The 18,716-nt window shown below is 42.5% G+C and overlaps 1 protein-coding gene across 1 annotated transcript in view; it reads left to right on the top strand.

Annotated features, from left to right (window-relative positions):
- The window catches only part of LOC128712105 (longitudinals lacking protein-like), a 31,274-nt gene extending 13,920 nt beyond the window's left edge, over window positions 1-17,354 (top strand). The window contains exons 6-7 of the mRNA XM_053807001.1: window positions 12,610-13,293; window positions 15,852-17,354. Of these exons, the coding sequence (XP_053662976.1) occupies window positions 12,610-13,293; window positions 15,852-17,335 (2,168 nt within the window). The 3' untranslated portion in view covers window positions 17,336-17,354. The remainder of the gene's footprint in view (window positions 1-12,609; window positions 13,294-15,851) is intronic.
- Window positions 17,355-18,716: the final 1,362 nt, after the last annotated feature.

The following is an 18,716-nucleotide window of genomic DNA, read 5'->3' as shown; positions in this document are numbered from 1 at the left end:
AGAAAGCAATGCTCGCTCGTGCGCGGTACCATACATTCATTCTTGTTTCTGTTTCTCGTACCAACATTTTTGCGATAAAAGGTGTTTTATATAAAATGGTTTAAAAATCTATCTGTTACGTGTATTTGTTGAAGAGTTTTATGCATAGCGTCTAAAGCTTTTAAATTGTTTCGTTCGTTCGACATAGTTCGCATCTCCGTTCACGCAACACACAACACTACCACCCCATTGTATTCTTTTGGTGGAAATCGTTTTCATAACATTTCATTTTCAAATTAATTTTGCTTCATTGGTTTTTTTGTATGGTAGACTCAGATTAGTTGTGTGGAGGAGAGGAAAAAGCTAAATTATAGCCCAATTGGTCCCTGACCTCTCAGGTCTTGGTAATTGAAGAGATGGATATTGGAGGTAACAGGATAAAGGGCACCAGAAATATTCCCCAAAAATGTATTTCACCGGCACATCCTCCTTTGCTAACATCGTTATTGAGATTGTTTTATAGTTTGTGTCTAAATGACTTTTGAACATCGTATACGAAAATCATGCGAAAGATGAAAGCAGCAATATTTGCTCCGTTCCCTTCCGTTCTTACTGTCCCTGAGGTTGTTATCAGTCTCCACGTCTATCATCATTCCGTTCGATCTTTTTCGATCTTCGTGTCGATGGTTCTCTACTTTCAGCGCTGACCACGGCGGCCAAATCAATGAAACATCCGTCCATTACACCACCCTGCCTTATGTCGCCCGATGTCTGCGGGCTGAGTAGCGTTTGTCCGCGTACCCACACGCGACGACTACTGAACGCTACGCTGCGTGCCGCGGCAGCAGTCGCTGCTGCCGCTGCTTCGACGACACCGACTACGGGAACCAATCCCATTTCCCAGCCCGCATCATCATTAAACCCACCGGAGGCGTTTGCGTGCTGCAGCAGTGACGATTCTGTCTGTGCCGGAAGTGGCAGTATCTGTGGCGGTGGCGAAGCTATCGACGAGCATGGAAGTTGCGAGTCAACCGTGACCGTATCGACTGTTACGGTCGCAGCATCGACCAATGCTACGTCGTCAGCAGCGGCCTCGTTTAAGTGTCCCCGGTGTCCCCGTGCTTACGCACTGTCGTACACGCTCGAGCGGCACATGAAGTATGAGTGCGGCGTGGCCAAACAGTTCGGTTGCTTCAAGTGCGGGAAACGGTTCTCGCGCAAGGACATCCTAAAGGCGCACATATCCAACACGAGGCTACATTGTGCCGCCGCTGTTGCGGCAGCCGCTGCATCTGCCGCTGTTACCGGCAGCGCTCTGCCCGAGGATGGCCGCCTTAGCCCAACGCCAGCGAATTCGCGTACAGGCGATGAATGATGATGGGCTTCCGCCGGGTGAACACTCCGGTCGCGGCGAATTTTATGATGTAAGGATTGTTGTTTTAATAACCGTTGCGAATGACATCCGTTTGAAAAGAAGAACAAAAGTCGTAACAAAAACATTCCACTGTTATGCCATTTATCCTTTTTTTAATGCGTTTGTGTAGCCGTTCGTACATTGACCTGTTGGTTGACCTGTAATACAGGGAGAATGGTGGTTGGCGGAAATGTTTGTAATGACTTAAATGCGCAATAAAAAGAAATTACACCAAAACGATAATTTTTTGTTTGTCTTTCTTTTGAAACCCCTCTGCAATGATGGTCCCTGTCACTACTTTGTCCCTTAGGGAAGAAGTATCCGTTGAGGTATCACGACGGGCCCCTTTAAGGCGAAACCCCTCTCAACCATAGATTAAATAAGAAACCAATAAGTATATGCGGTAAATAGAGGAAAAAAAACATCAGGTGAAAAGTTATACACTTGTGTATGTACAAAGAATGATATATATATATATAACTAGAAAAGGATAGGGAACTATAGAGGCCTTTTACAAAGCAACTGTAAAGTAAATCTCTCGTGGTGGTTTAATATGCTTAAGAACATCTCTGTAATATCTGTTTTGCATCTTTTATCCTTTTTTTAAATATAAAAGCGCACTCACGAACACAATCACACACACACACACACACCTCTTCCTCTCTTTGTGGGGGCGGACTGATGGTGAATCATTTTTTGATAACTTATTTCCCATCTTATGTGTCCTTCTTGTGTTTTAATGGGGGATTTTTTTTAATATACATATAAACGAATCGATGAATATTTATTTGGTTTAAATATGCTAATGTTTCTTTTCCTACTTTTGTTTTTAAATTTTGGTGAACTTTCTTCTTTCTCATATAATTTGCACACTCGCCTGTTCTCTCACTTGTGTTGGTGTATTTATATTTTTTTTGTTGATCTAATTTTTGTTGTTACAAAAAAGGACGTAGTGTGCGCCTTGGGTGTCTGTATTTCTATTTAGAATCGTTGTTATCCTAGTTCCCCCACTACACATTTGCCCCCTTTTTTTTGAGTGCCTTGACATAACTATCTAAATATGGTTATCGAAAAAAGGACATATTGTTGCAAGCGAACGAACACTGAGCGAGAGATAGAGAAAGAGAAAGATTCAGACCCCACCAAAGGTTGAATTGAACAATCTTTATTGTTTCTTTTTTGTTCAAACTTCAACGTGCTGATTCCGTTTGCTTATGCTTGTTGGACCCTTGCCAATGGGTGTGTTCTTTTTACCATTTTGATTTTTCTTCGATAGATGCACTTGCAGGCATGATGCTGTCCGCCTACCATCACCATCGCGACGCATCAGCATTGTCCGAGGGACCTATTCCAATGGCCCCGGCCGAGGTGCTGTTGCTTTCGCTGTCCACCTCACCGGTACCGTCCCTGGCACGGCAGGAACATCAACCGCACCAGCAACCGCATCAACGGCATGCGCTACCATCCGGAGGTGTCGATAGTAGTACCGGTGGTTGCTTTAGCGTGAGCGCTTCTTCTTCATCGTCTGCCGCCCACGCGGACAGTCCGCGTGGGAAGCAGCAGGGACAGGATTGGGTGTGCTCCTCCAAAGTATCCGCGGGTCGTGATCGCACGCTGGATCCGCTAAGGATCCGGTCGATCATGCCCAACCATGGCAAATCCACACCCGGCAGCGCGAGAAACGAATGCTCGGCACTGCTGTCGTCCACCAAAAGCGATGAGATTAGTCTGGTGCGGCAACCGTCGGGACGGTCGACGGTTGCACGCGGTTCGGCCCGTATCGCTGCCAGCAGCAGTGGCAGGATAACGGTTGCATCTGGCCTACTGCTGCAGGCTGGTCTGCATGCGGCAACCGGTAGTGATTGCGGTACCGCTCACGGCAAACGGTTCCGCTGTGATTACTGTCCATTTGCGTGCTCTTGGCGCTATGATTTAAAGCTTCATCTCAAACAAAAGCACGGCATTCACAAGAAGAACGTCTAAGTTTGGATCGTTGGAGGGAGGGAATGCGTTGTTTTAATTGTTTTTATTTATGTTTTTTTGTAAACATAAAAACTGTTCCTTAAGTGCTCAATTTAGGAGGGGAAAAAACGGGACGAATTTAGACCCAGACAGATTTAGTGTAGGAAAATGTAGGAAAATTGTTTCCAGTACGCTTTTTGTCTTTTAAGCTTTTTATTTTAGAACAAACGAAACATTATTTATAAAACACACACACACACACACACACACCGGTGTTTACGCACACTAGCTTGTGAGGTTGTTGGTTGCGCAGCAGCAGCATACGTTAGCGACATGAATAAGTTAAATAAAACCAAACGGAAAAGCTCAACCAGATGAGGCAGAAAAGAAACCCGGAATAAGCGTTTAATGTACTGCAAAGTAGTAGTAAACCCAACTTGATAATAATGTACATCACACTTGGTATAGTCTTTTTCACCGCAATTTTCTATTTTCCAAATATTGCTTATGTTGGTTTTATTCTTCACTACTCTCTCCCTTCTCGTCTTTTTCGACTTGTTCTGACTTGTTTGATGCATTCGTTTCGCGATATAAATGGGCCAACAAGATTCGTTTCGTCGTTTCTCCCGTTTTGTTGAACGTTTACTGTTAAGTTACAATGTATTAGTTAATTTGTTACCTTACTTTCTTATTATTATTTTGAAGTTTTGTTAAGTAGATATTATTGTTTTTTTTTTGTCTCATCACGTTGTGCACGCTATTCATGCAGCGATATTATTAGAGACGGGTGTTGCCCATAGAATGTTCTCGCCCGGAAGATGAATGTAAATGTATGTTGGAGACGAGAGAAACTGTTGTTGTTTTGGAGCAATGCCCCGCTCATCTAGCCCCCATAGCCAGGAGGACCATAGTTTCCGTATTTAGTTTAGTTTCTCCGTTTTATGTTTTGATTATGTTTTAGTTTAGTTATTGTTTTTTTTTTGTTAATGTTGTGTTATGTAGGTTGTGCAGAAGAGAGCCCGTGTTACGTTTGGTTATGTTTAGTTTACCGAAAGAACTATTTCCCCAACCCGTTCGAAAATGGTTACTGTTTCTTCGATAAATGGAATGTTTTAGATGTTGCTAGAAACATACAAATCCTAGGTTTAGCATATAAACATTGAGAGATAGTGCCGCGTCGTGGCCAGCTCTACTTGTCCTTTAGTGTGTTTGTGTGTAGTTGGTTAGGGTAGATCAAAAAGAGATATTGCTGAGCCAACTTTCAGACATTATGTTTTCGTTACAACAACTGTACAACCTCACTCAACACCGTTTCTGGTATCATTTCGTTCTTTTTTTCTTCTCTTTCCTCTTCCGGTACCTTTCTCCGTTCCGGTTTATGTACGCGTGTCACCCGTGGTTATGATTTCGAACAAACACGAACGTAAAACACGTATGGTTTCATTATTGTTTCTGCCGTGGTTGTTGTGTGTGTCTGCAACCGCAACGTTCTCATCATCATCACCATCCATCGACGTCATCACCAACATCATCATCATCATCATCTTTAAATTATAATAACGCCTCATCGTCGTCCTGTGTGATTCGTGCCCGTGGTCATGAACATCTTTGTTGATTGCAAAAAACAAACAAAAAATCCCACACGTCCGGTATGTTAACTTTGTAGATTATAAAATGACTAGCCTCCTGTACAGTAACTTCCTAGACATCACGATGCAACGGTTCCGTTGTGCGGTGTGCGATAAAAGCTACCTGCGCAAACGGCACCTGCAGCGGCACATGCGCGACGAATGTATCGGCATACCGCCCCGCTTCCACTGCGACCACTGCGAGTCCAAGTTCCGGCGCAAGTATCATCTGGTCCGCCACATGCTTTCCAAGCACGGCATCCAGATGGAACCGGGACCGATGAAACCGGGCGGTTCCGCCTCGAACGGTGGCGGCTCGGGCAGTGGTACCGAGGGTGGTGGCGGTGAGATAAAGTTTACCAAACGTTCGGCCGCGGATGCCGAGCTGACCGATGGCGATGGTGGCGATCTGGCGACGATCACGGCAGTCGCGGCCACCGCTGCGAAGGGCAAGGGCAAGGGGAACCGGATCGGCAACAACGGTACGGCGGACAGTCTCGATGAGAAGTTCGCGGTCGGTACGCTAATGGTGAAGCAGGAAGCGCTGGAACCGGTCAGCACCTCGCAGACGATGATGTACCAGAACTTTAAGAATCTTTTCTTCGACTATGCGCTCAAGAACGTTCCCGCCCAGATGCAGTAGTGTGTAGGAGTAGAAGAGGAAGAGAAGGAGGAGGAGGGAATGCTGCGTGCATTAGCAAGAAGGATAGGAAACGCCGAAGAATGTGGGGCACAGCCAGGGAACTCTCTCCCCCCCACGTGTGTGTGCCATTTGTGTTTATATAAGGATCTTACTTTCTGCTTCGGTTGTGCTTTCAATCTCGCCCGTTCCATTCACGGGGACGGTGTGACGATATCTCAATGTAATGTAATGTGTGCGTTTACTTCATTTCGTTCTACTCAATCGTGTACGGTCGTTTTAGCATTATTTTCTTCTTCTTCAGTAATTTATAGCCGTGTCGTAAGCTGCTTTTCGCGGCTCACACACATCACTACCGGAAGGAAGAAGGAGTTTACCGGAGGCTTTTGTTTTTTTGGTAGAGCGATTCTTTCTTTGAGACTTTTTTAACGTTATATAAGCTATCGTTTTTTTTTCCAAACGTGTATACCTCAGGATGTTAAGAAGAAGCGCGTGTACTCTGCAGATAGGAACGGATGCATTGGAGGTTAAGATATTGTTTTTTTTTAAACAACTTGACACGTCGCTAAAGTGATACGAAACGCAACTACTGCTAATTCCCACGTGCCTATTTCTGCGCACACAAAAAAAAGCAAGCAAAACTGTCCTGTACCACGACGGTGGTTCCCCTGATATATTAATATTAGCGGACAGTAAAAGGAAAAGAAAAGCAAGAAGTAGAAAGCATCTTATTAATTCCCGGTAATTAATTAAACCCCGGTATAGCAGGGAACGATTGATCTCACTTTGTCGTTTTGGACGGGCACCGGTTATTGACAATCTGCACACCAAATTTAACGTAAATATTGCGCCATATCTGCTTATCAATAGGATTACGCCTTACGACGACAAAGAGTAGCATTTAAACGCAAAAGCCTAGTGGCTGGGGATGGCAAACAAAAAAAAAAAACAAACAAGCACAAACAGACACGGGAGTTACACGGAGTTTAGGTAGCGAGGTAGCGATATTGATAGTTCTAACACTGTGGAGGCTCAATCGTATTAAGCAAATGTCAAGTCAGATATTCAGGAAGGGGCGCATCAATTACTTGCACAACAAACCATTTCATTTCACTCTGTTGGTTGGCCATATTTTACCTACTCTAGTTATGGAGGAAAGGGGGGAAAAACTCCCTTTTTACAAGTGATTCCTGAAAGTGTATAACTCACTTCGAGTGTTCTTTTTTTTTTCATTAGGAAGAGAGAAAGTGGAGGAGAAAATTGTCGATAGCGTTCGATAGAACCGCAGGAGATTAACATATTCGGGCAAACTTTATATTTAATGTAGCGTGGAGTAAAAAGCGCTCCCCTATCCAACCATCCCATTTTTATGCATTCTTTTATACTACGTAAGGTTTTTTTTTTATTTTTATTTTGATAACATCTTATGAGGCGCACTCACCTTCATAAGGTTTAAGATCTTTCGTTCGCAAAGCTTAGCACACTTATCGGGAGATGAGAGCTATGATAGGTTAGCATATACCGTAGGTTATGAGAATGGAGACTAAAGAGAAGGAGGAGGAACAGGTGACAGCAGCGCGGAAGTCTTCATTTATGATATATACATATACATACATACCTAGAGCCGCGCGCCGTCTCACACCCGCTGCTCCCTCCCCCCCCAAAATGTCGTAACTGAGAAAACCATACCAATAAATGTGAGCCAAATTATTTTACGATAAATTGTAACTAAACAGTAAAAAAAAAAAACCCAGCCAAGCGCCAGCCGTCGTTTTATTTTATTTCACCAAATTGTCCCCAAGAAAACGTTGTCTTCGCTGTTCGTTTGGCGGTTTTGTCTGTTTCGCTAGTTTAGCTTGCGGCCGAGTTAAACGAACGAACCCGTGTTGGGGATCTTTGCTACATAGCTATAGTGGGTTGACTAATGTACTGTTCTTCAGTTTCAGCCTGAATTCTCTGTCGTCCCCAGATGGTACCCTTCAATCATGATCGTGATCATCTCTCGCATTCACACCTATCCGCTCGCGCCATACCGAACACAATACACACACAACATCCACCGTAGAGTGTGATTAAAACCGCCTAAAAGTCCCTATTTGTTGTGTGTGTTCCGAAAGCTAAACAAATCCTTCTCCTTGCGCGCGTTTGTCCTCCCCACAGGGGGGCCCGCCCTATATCTGCAGAATGCCTATCTAGTGCGTGTGTGTGTGTTTGAGCCTATTGTTTGAAGGACGCTGTGATGGCTTCAAAAGAGCACAAAAAAAAATCCACCACGTGGAATAATAATAATTGAAATCATGGTTTTTGTTTTATAGGACACTTAGGCGCGCATGTGATCTTTCGTGCGTTTTTGTGTGTGTGCGTGCTGTGTTTTGAGTGTTGTTGCTCCATTGTGCAAGAATACATTTCGCGTGGTGTGGTGTCTCTCCCCCTTTTGTGTTTGTTGTATTAGCTCAATCTCTTCTTCGCAAAGCAAACCCTGATAACAAATAGCTTCCTTTTTTTTTTATTCTAAATCGATTAATTGAATTTATAGACACGCATTTATGTATTACTTATGATCGGATGCAATCATTGGAAACACACACACACACATACACACATCCTTGAGACGCTTAGAATTATTTATCCCCTAGAGTGTCCCAATATGGAATCAATAGAAGATATAGCAGAAAAGCATTGTTATTGAGGATTGATGTTGGGTTTTTTGTTTGTTTAATATATGTGTTCTATACATAGTATAAAGTTATGAAAAACAAAAATCTCCTCCCCCGTTACCCCACCCAAATTCACTTATCCCATCCCTCCTTCCTTCTAGTATGTTTTTCAATACATTGTGTCGCGCGCGTGTGAGATATGTTACGTGTTATTTAATTGTTTTAAGTAGCGTGCTATTAATGTGTGCGTGTGTGTGTGTCCCTGCGTGTTCAACACATGTGCGGCCAAAATGTGTGTTCATTCTTTACAATAGTTCCTTATTCGTGTATTATTGTTTTTGTTCAATCAATCATGATGCCCCCATCCGTCCCCCCCTCCCCCCACGAAAAGAAACAATTCGATCGACAGGGTTAAATACACACACACACACACACTCAGAGAACTCATCCTGAACACACATGTTTTTTTTCCACCCACCAACCCCCCCAGTTCCATTTGTGTTGTGTACGTTCAGTGTTTGCGTAAAAAAAAAAACAAGACAGTGAGAGGTTAGTTGTTGAACATGTGTTCCTCCTGGATTCGTTTCTCCCTTCTGTTGCCTAATGCAGGTGGTTCGGTGGTACCGTCATCTACTACGACCTCATCGTCCTCGTCCTCGCTGGCGGTGGTTGCTGCTGCTGGGACTGGTGGCGGTCGTCGCGGTGGTGGAGGAGGAGGAGGCCCCACCAGTACGGCGCTGTCGGACAGTGGCCGGCGGAGCCTTCTGCAGTTGAACGACTTCCTGTACGATGTAAAGTTTTCCGATCTGTCCAAATATCTGAATGCCGTCGGGCGCTACGAGTGTCCGCGGCGTGATTGTGATAAAAACTACAAAGATGCCAGTTCGCTTCAGCGACACATCAGGTGAGAGCCTTACCGGGCAAGCCGTGGAAAAATGTGTGGGTGTGTGAGAGGTTTTGTCACAATAGGTGGGAAAGAGGTTATTAAGAAAGACTATTACGCGATCCAGCTCCAGTATTGAGTGATATAATTTATTTCTTCTTCTGTCCATTTCCTTCGTTCTCATAATTTGCTCGTTCGCAGGTACGAGTGTGGCGGGATGAAGAAATTTCGATGCGTCATGTGCGGGAAAGCGTTCTCGCAGGGATCGCATCTGAAACGCCACCTGGAGTCAGGTGTTTGCATTAAGTACTACTTCTAGCAGCGTCAGCAGCACCAGCAGCAGCAGTATCTGCATCATCAGCCCCAACACCGTGCTTCGCCTAGTGATCTTTGTGCGTTCATTTTAAGTGCCAACCAGCGGGTGGACAAAGCATGACTGAAAGCGAGAGAAAATGAACAAACAAGTTAGAAAAGAAAAGAAAACCACCTATATATAAATATATACTTTTTTTATAAAGCAGCAGTGGTGAGGCCGTTTGTGTGCAAAGGATGTGCAAACGTTATTAACATAATTATACCCTTGCTCTAGTCGTTTTAGGTTCTAATTGCCCGTAAGCAATCTAAACTTACGATGGAAACAGTGACAGAAAAACAAAATTTAAACAAAGCAACACACACACACACATACAAATCGGTTAAGATCGGTTCACTTTACACATATCATTTGTGTGCGGTAATACGGCGTGTGGATGGTTCGCGAGCTTATTGTGTTGTGTATGGTCAAGGGTGTACCCCACAACCGTGTTGTTATTTATTGTTTATAGATCAACATTGCGTACTGATAGGAAAACAGGAAAACAGAAGACAGCATTAGCTAGGGGAAATCGTCTCTCATCGGTTAACTATACTTCTATACGGCCATATTTTACGCACATTAAAGACGCGTGTGTGCAGCATTACTATCCCGATCGGTTTTGTATATCCCCATCCGTTCCCTTTACTTACGCGGGGTGGTAGGGCCATGTGTATAATATGCTTTGCGACACGCAGATACGATCGAGAAAAGATATACCTAGTAGAGAAAGTGTGATATATATCATAGATAAAAAAAAACACCTCATTAAGTCGTTTTGTCGGTAGAATTTTGTGCCAGACAGTTGTTGTTGTTACGTTTGAATAATGTAGTATCAAAAGATAATCATCCGTAAACCAAAAAAAAAAAACAAGGTGAGAACACAGTTGTGTGTGTAGTGCAATCGTTAAGAATGATTTGATGCCAAACCCGTGCAAAACGTACGGATGCAGGGAAGGAGGAAGAATGGGAGGGGCAGCAAGAACAAAATAGTATCATGTCGAATAATTAGTGCCATGGGGCGGTTTGAGAATTTAAATACAGGAAACAGCTGATGCTGATAAAACAAAGACAAAAGCAAAGCTGTACTTAAACGATCGTTTTTTTTTGTTTAATAATTTGAATTGTATTAATTTTATGTAGGATAGGGTTTATATGTGTTTTCCTGCAGCTGCTTCGTGCCTGTATTCATCCGGATGGGTTTGTATTGGAAAGTGTTTTTTGTAGACACACACTGTAACTTGTTGTATATTCTTGATTCCTTCTCATATGCTTTATGTTTATTTGGCTGATAAATAACATTTTTACTTTCTCTCTTCTCTTTTTCGGTACCGACGTTACATTTGTGCGTGTATGTGTATGAACACCCGCTGGAGGAAAATGCTAGGAACGGAACGGATATTCCTTTTCCAAAGAATATGGAACCATCTCATCTAATGAACCTGCAACTTCGAAAGGAATAGGTGATGGATGCCCCTTTGGCGTCGGGTAAAATGTTTGTTACGAGGAAGAAAAACAATAATGCAAAAAGAAGACCATTGGGCGAGGTTCACTATTTACGTTCGAATATTTATTGCCAAACTGACATACACTCATTTTGCTAAATTAGAATGACATCCGATGTGCATAGATCATGTAGGGTTTGCCTCTATCATTAACTAGCATTGAGAATTAACAAGAGTAATGCAAATCGGTGATGTTTTGCACAGCAAAGATAGGTAATTGCCCCTTGAATGTTAATGCAGTTGGCAATATTACTTTGAACTTTCTTTAATCCAGCCATCACATTGTCAAGATACTTGAGAAAGAAGGGATGCTAATACATTGAAAAGTGTTATACTTTCCCCTAAAGAGAATAAATAAAGCTAATACAACAAAATTGCTTATGAGATTTGCTTGTTACATATCGTTATGTGTAATGTATATCTGTTGATATAGTTTTGATTTTTTATAAATTTTAATTTCAACATTCCATTCCAAAATTTCCATTCCATTGGCTTTTAAATATTGTTAGCTTTAACTGGGTGTAACACTAATTGTTTTTTTTCCTAAATAATTTTCTAATAACTTTAGCTAAGATGTTGCAATATTACAGTAAAAAAAGGAGCGTAATTTGTGTAACAAAAGAAGTATACCGCGTGCGTTTGAACATAACACGCAATTGTCTAAATAGATGGGGCAATTTGTTTTTCTTCTTCTGTAATATAACTATCCAAACTGGGAAAAATGTAAGATCGTAGCCTGAGAATATAAGCTGAACAGCAAAAACCAATGCGGTGCAATAAAAACTCGTTCTCAAAACTTCTGTTTGGCCGTGTGTTGTGATGTGATGTACATAACTGTCCATATTAGCAAGTATTATTCAGTTTTTGTTCTACATTTCAGAGAACGCAATACCTGGTTTATTAGTACAAGCGGATATGGGCTCTCTCTCTCCCCCCCTCAATGTGATGGATACACGAAAATATGTCAGCTTAACTTATAACGGGTGTTTGTGTCGTACAATGCTTCTTTGGCCAGACATGTGTTGATTTTTGTTCGTATTTCTTTTTATCTCTCTTTCTATTTCCCTTTTTTAAATTATCATGTAATTGTGCGTTCCGTGTAACAGATATCGTTCGTCCTACTTTTAGCTTTGTATTTTGGTTAAATGATAACACAAAGTTTGAGTTTTATGTTGCCAAATCCAAATGTTTACTGCACTAAAGGGTAAAGAGAATTGTGGTTATAAGTTTACAAATCCTTAATGAAAAAAGAAATCCTTACACACAAGAGTTAAATTTTTTTTTGTACTATTAAAGTTCCTCTGAACAGTAAAAAAAAACACTTAAATAGGTGCTAAACACTGAACCAAAATGAAACATTAAATGCAGTATGTGTTTCAAAACAAACATGTAACAGTGAAAAGTAAGATAAAACACTCATCCGGGTTACACAAAAACCCGGAACACATACAAACATCGCACACAAAAGTGAACATAACGCGTAGCAATTGGTGAAAGTAGCTATTTGTGGGGATGTGTACAACTCTCGATGGGTGCGACGAATGCATCAGGTGTACTAACGTCTCCCAACCATCTTTGTTTCGTTGCAGGCAAACGTAAAGTCGTGATACTGTCGTCAAAGAGACAGGCTTCCGGTGGTTCATTGAGTGAGGCTGGTAGTGTGACCGGTGCGAAAAAGATAAAAACCATCACGGTTACAACAGCGGAACCTGCGCTACTGCTAGACGAGAGCGATATTCCTATCCTTACCCACCATGAAGAGGTGCGGCAACTACGGCAAACGGACCGGCAGCAGACGAACGATATGCTAGGCAGTAATGTGTTGTGCGACACTAGCGGAACGTCCGCCGGTACAACCATGACCATAACGGCAACGCTGGCCGAACCGAACGAGGGTGGTGATGTTGATGCGACACCTGCGACGCTTATCACACACGCCACCCCGGTCGTACTGAACGACTGTTTGCTGGAGAGCAAAAACATCGTCGTCACAAAGAAGGACAACAACTACATCCTCTTTACGGCCGATCCAGATCCTTCGCCGGAACCACCGAACGGTAGTAGTGCCGCCGGCACGACGGTTATGTTGCCTATGCGTGGTGCGACCCTGGTCGCAACTGGTGGTGGAACAACGGCGACTGGTAATACCACCACGGCCACCATTATCGACGCAATGCGGATAGAGGATCTGCTCAAGAAGGAAAAGATTATCAAACAGACGGAACTGCATCCAGACGGCACGACGGCGACGACGTACATATTCGATGAGTGCGGTAATACAAATCAAAAAAACACAAACCCCACCACACCACATATACTCTCACACAGAAAATTCTCCCAAACATTGCTATATACTATTCTGATATTCGTTCCTTTTTGCACATTAACTCTCATCTGTCGGTTTCTTGTTTTTGGTTTCGCTTAGAAACATTTACATGGTTTTATATATACGCGCGGTGTATGATTACCTGATCATACACGGGCAATACAAAGCTCATACTGTTTTGTATGAACCACCTGTATTTTTTTTTCTATCTCTTCTCTACACTACTCTACACTTGATCGCGATCGCTGATCGTTAGCCAGCACCCTGTCACTATAAAACAAAATTTTTGTATTACATTATTGCAAGCGACAAACATACGATCGCTAAAGAACATACATACACTGCAGCATACTTCACATCACGTTAATCTTTTGTTTGTTTCATTCTCATCGAAATAATTTTATCATGTTATTTCTTTTTTTTTTGAAGCTATTTGTTTTTGTTCACTTTGTTCTGTTTATTTTCGTAGTTAAATATCCGTAGCTTGTTATTGTTCTGTTATGTGATATTGTTTATTTGAGAGCAAATTGCATAAAGTACAGCTTAGTTTTATTATTTCTTAAACAGGGAAATTAATTGTGATGTGATATGTGCTAGAGTACATGTTCATAAATATCTCTTTATTTTTGTTTCAATTTTGTTCTGATGTTTCGGATCAAATCTTACTGCTAGTAATATGATAGCCACTTTCTTTTCCCACTAACACTAATTCACTTAAGTGATAGATAGTTCGTTTGGGTTTATGAAACATTGATTGGTGATTGGCGGTTGTACCGGCGCACGTTATTTCATCATGGTTCAATGATGTTTGGCTGCAACGTCGCACAACTCTCATGCTTTACTAATCAATGGACAAACGGGCGGGATAAATCATGCCAATTGAAGCTCTCTTTATAACACATTCTCTTCATGTAAAATCATTTGCGTTTAATAGTTTCTAATAAGAGAAGCGGGGAATTGTTAATTTCCCCTTTTTTAATACTAATTTTGTGGTGGTTTTCCCCTTTGTGTCTCTCGTTATTGGTATTTATTTTTCTCTCTGTTATTTCCGCATTCTCGTTCTCTTCTTTTCGATTTTCGCACTCTCTGTGATTAGGTGATTTGTTTAATGCATTAATTTCTTTAGTCGGTGGTGTTCAACTGTGTCGGGTTCTCGAATAAAACATTTCATCGGTGGGGAATTCTGTTTGTATTTTATTCTTTTCCTTGCGTTTCTCCAATTATGGTTATCTATGGTTTTTCTTTTCCTGTGGTGTTGCGGTACTTTTATTTATTATCTGCAAATATTTATCGGGTGCAGTTGGGTTCTCTATTTACGGAAGGTTTCTTCTAATGTTTAGTTTATAGCATTAATATTTATTAGCTGATAAGTGCAAATAGTACATTTAACTAAACAACTACAAAAAAAAACAACAAACTTTATTTGTTTGGCCATGCAGCTATTGAATGTTGAGATGAAGAAAAACTGATTGCTGCTAATAATTTGGTTATGTTAATGGCGATACTTATGTTGGATTTAATCTTTTCGTGTTGTTGTGTGCATATGTTTTGGCTTTCTTTTTCGATTTCTCCGTATTATTGTATTGATGCGCCTGCATAGTGATTCGTTCTAACAACTTTTGTATTTGTTTTTCTTTTCTTTAATAACTCTTTTCCATTCTATTATCACTACTATTATTACTTTTAACTGTGTTTTCTAAAGTATCTGCAGTAACATACTATGACATAAGGCTATCAGATTTTTGTTTTTTTATTAAAGGTATGAATTTTTGTGTGAATTTTTCTTAACTTTCTTTTCCTGTACTCCATATGTTATCGTGTGTTTGGCTTGTGATGCTGTTTTAAATCATCGCGTTTTCACATTTTTATTTGTTGAATTGTACACACTTACACTACTTTTACACACTTACATCAAACAAAGAACATTTTTCCACACGTACAACCATTGTTTTCTACATAGATATAGATAACTTCTAACGCAAAACAGAAGCAATAATTTCAGCGCTCTTTCATAACTCCTTCAGAGAACACTGGGCATAGATTGTTTGCTTTGCGAAAAGCATAGCTCTGTGCCGTGTTTGTTCTCGCTTGAGTTTGAACAGTTCACATTTGTTAATGTTAAATCTGTTCCTGCCGCACACACACACACAAAATATGGTTTACATCTGTTCTGTGCTTCGTCAAGTGTGATCTAAACGGTTCTCGTCCTTAAGTGTACGATTGTACTATGGCACGTGTGTGTGTGTGTGTGGCAGTGCATGAAAGTAACATAACAGTTTTCTTCAAATTATATTAAATAGGGTTGCGAAATTGTTTGTTTCTCAATTTTCTCCATAGAGTTGAGAAGCAAATAGTATAAAAAAAAAACAAAAAACCCAACGAAAAATCGTTTAGAACATGTATATTCATGGTCCCTTCTTTTTCTTTCTTTTTTCCTCTCTCATCATTCTCATTGGCTTGTTGTGTACCTTGTGGGTTAATGCGGCCATCCTTCGGCTAATGTAGATATCTTGCCGATCAAAACAACGACCGGTACCACTATCGCGAAAGGAAACGTTACACTATCACCGGGAACAGTCGGTACGGCGATGGTTGGCAAGCGCGTAACGGCCGGTAATGGTACGTCTACGGCGGGCACCGTCGCTGGAACATCGATCGTCAGCGCCGCTGGTACCATTGTCACCACACCGGTTGCTATCCACAAGCTGGAAGCTTCCCCAAACGAGCTTATTGTGCCGACCGTGCTGAAGAGTGAAGGAGGTGGTGTGCGGAAAATGGTACCGCACGGTACGCTCAGTGCACCCGGCAAACCGTTAAGCCATCCTCGCATCAAGTATTCGCGTGTAAAGAATCCTTACAGCACACCGGCGGCAATAGCGTCATCCACCATAACGATGCCGATCTTGACGATCCCAACCGTAACGCCATCGCATGCTAACGCCGGCAGCAATGCCACGGTACAGTTGCAGGAAGTTTCCCAGCAGATCGTTCCATCGACGACGACCACCGCGACGGTGGCAGGGACAGAGCGGCAGCTGCTAAATTTTTCCCTCTCGCGGAAACTGCCTCAATCGCAACAGCACGTCACGATTACCGGTGCGGGAACACCGGGTTTGACGGCGATTAACGCTTCGGCCATACAGCAGATCCCAATAGCGGCAATTAGCGCTAGTGCACGCGGCAGTTCCGTCACTACGCGGTACACCGTGAATGAGTACGAAACGTCCGGATCGAACACGTCCCAGAGTGCCGATTTTCCGCCGGGCATGATCGACGATCTCGACTATTCGGTGATCGAGGATATCGATCTGTCCGATGGGGTGTCGGCGAATTTTAGCAACGTCGTTGCAGCTGCCGCCGCAGCAGCAGCCAACACCTTGACGTCCTCCGGTCAACAGCAGCAGCAGCAACAACAAACGACACCGTCGACTATGGGCCTCGTTACCGGGGGCAGCAAAATGTCATCGGATGCGGATAACAATGGATCTCAAAGTGACGACGATGATCAGGACCTGATGGACGAGGGCGGCGATGATGGTAGCGGTGACCTGGGTGACGACGATGACGAACACATCACAAAGTACAGTAGCAAGATGATGAAGTTGAAGAAGGATTGCGGCCAACCGGGTGGAACGAAGCTGCTGAACGCTTCGGCAGGCGATAGCAAATTTGCGCTGCTTGCGAATCCGAACATCATGCGCAACTTCGAGTACACGGTGAACGAATCGACGGTGGTAAGTGATACGGACGATGGGGAGGTACGCCAGTATGTGTGCCGGCACTGTGGCAAACGGTACCGGTGGAAGTCAACCTTGCGGCGCCATGAAAACGTCGAGTGCGGTGGCAAGGAAGCGTCCCATCAGTGTCCGTACTGCAGCTACAAGGCGAAGCAGCGCGGCAATCTTGGAGTGCACATACGCAAACATCATGCCGAGATGCCGCAGCTCGAAAGCCGCCGCAGATCGAACAAATCGCGCCATTCGATGTAACCGATCAACTAATGTTTCCTTTTGCTCCTGCGCTGACGCAACACGCGCGGTGTTGTGGGTAGCTTCCCTTTTCCCCTTTTTAGGGACATTTTCTGATCTCTATTACTTACCCTTCGATAAACCCGAGACCCCAGTGAGCTTTCGCAGAATGGTGCACACTCTTCTTTAAATTAGTTTATTTGCTTTTATTTGCAACTACGCAACCCTTTTGGTGTTTTTTGACTTGCGGAGTCTCTAATAGCGTTAGCGTTGAGCCGAGAAATGACTTAGCGAAATCCTCACACTGATGAAACCTGTCTGTTGGGAATTGATCGGGAGAACTAGGTAGAATGTTGGTGCATTCATAATCCTGACGCGGAACGAACAATTTAGAAGATTGAGATCATTGTTTTGTTCTAAACGAATGAAATCTCGATGAAAATGAAGGCATAGACAACAACTGGTGCTTGATATATGGCACCTAATGGCTGCGGTTCAAGATTTGCACTCAACCCCGAGAGCGTCAGTTATCAAGTCGATCATTGCTTTCCATGTCCACGCAAAAAAATCATGTGTGGACGTGTAGAACTGTTTGGTTTCAAAATATTGGTTTTAACGTAAGTTTTGCGTGTTTTTTAATTCGGTTTTTATCATTATGACGTAACTAAAAAGAAAATGTAAACAAATAGCATGTCGGAGAAAAGCTATTGAACATACATTTTAAAGTCTGTTTTTTTTTCGTCTATGTCTCGACACGACCTATGTCTCTGTTAATTTTTTTTGTCTTTTATTTATGTATACTTCCGGCAATGCGTATGATATGCCTTTCGGTGTCACCCTATCATTTATATCTGCTATTAGCAACTAGGAGGGAAGGAAATTCCTTGACGCGTTTACGTGTAATACTTGAGATTTTGCCATCATTATAAAAAGAAAAAACGCGTTTTATGCAAACAAAACGACGACGGAGCCAAATTAAGGCGACTGTGTGGGTGTGTGTTTTCGGTGCGGTTTTGGATGCTCTCGGATCGGGCGGAAAGTGTTTCTATTTCACCTTCCTCGAAAGCGGAGAGCGTTGCATTTCCGGTCCACCACACAGTCGTGCTACATTTAAACGCAATCTTTTCTTTACGATTAAGTGAGCACTAGCGATTAAGACGTAACCTAATTTAAGTATTTTACTGATTGCTATTATTCATATGTTTGCTATATACGTATATAAACAAGTGTGTGTGTATGTGTGAATGTAGTGTGCGCTAAGTACTAATGCGGGTGGAACGATATTCAGTTTCCTACTTTGCGCGATGCGGATTTTGCGTCACCATTTCGGGTTTGAAACAATGCAATGGGTTGACGGATACGTCCGCACCGCTCCGCTCTCACATTTCGCTTTTCAAAGAAG

The sequence above is a fragment of the Anopheles marshallii genome, chromosome 3, assembly GCF_943734725.1.
Source record: "Anopheles marshallii chromosome 3, idAnoMarsDA_429_01, whole genome shotgun sequence".
In the NCBI taxonomy this organism is placed as follows: Eukaryota; Metazoa; Arthropoda; class Insecta; order Diptera; family Culicidae; genus Anopheles; species Anopheles marshallii.
The sequence above is the reverse complement of the archived record's forward strand: the minus strand, read 5'-3'. Positions and strand labels throughout refer to the sequence as shown.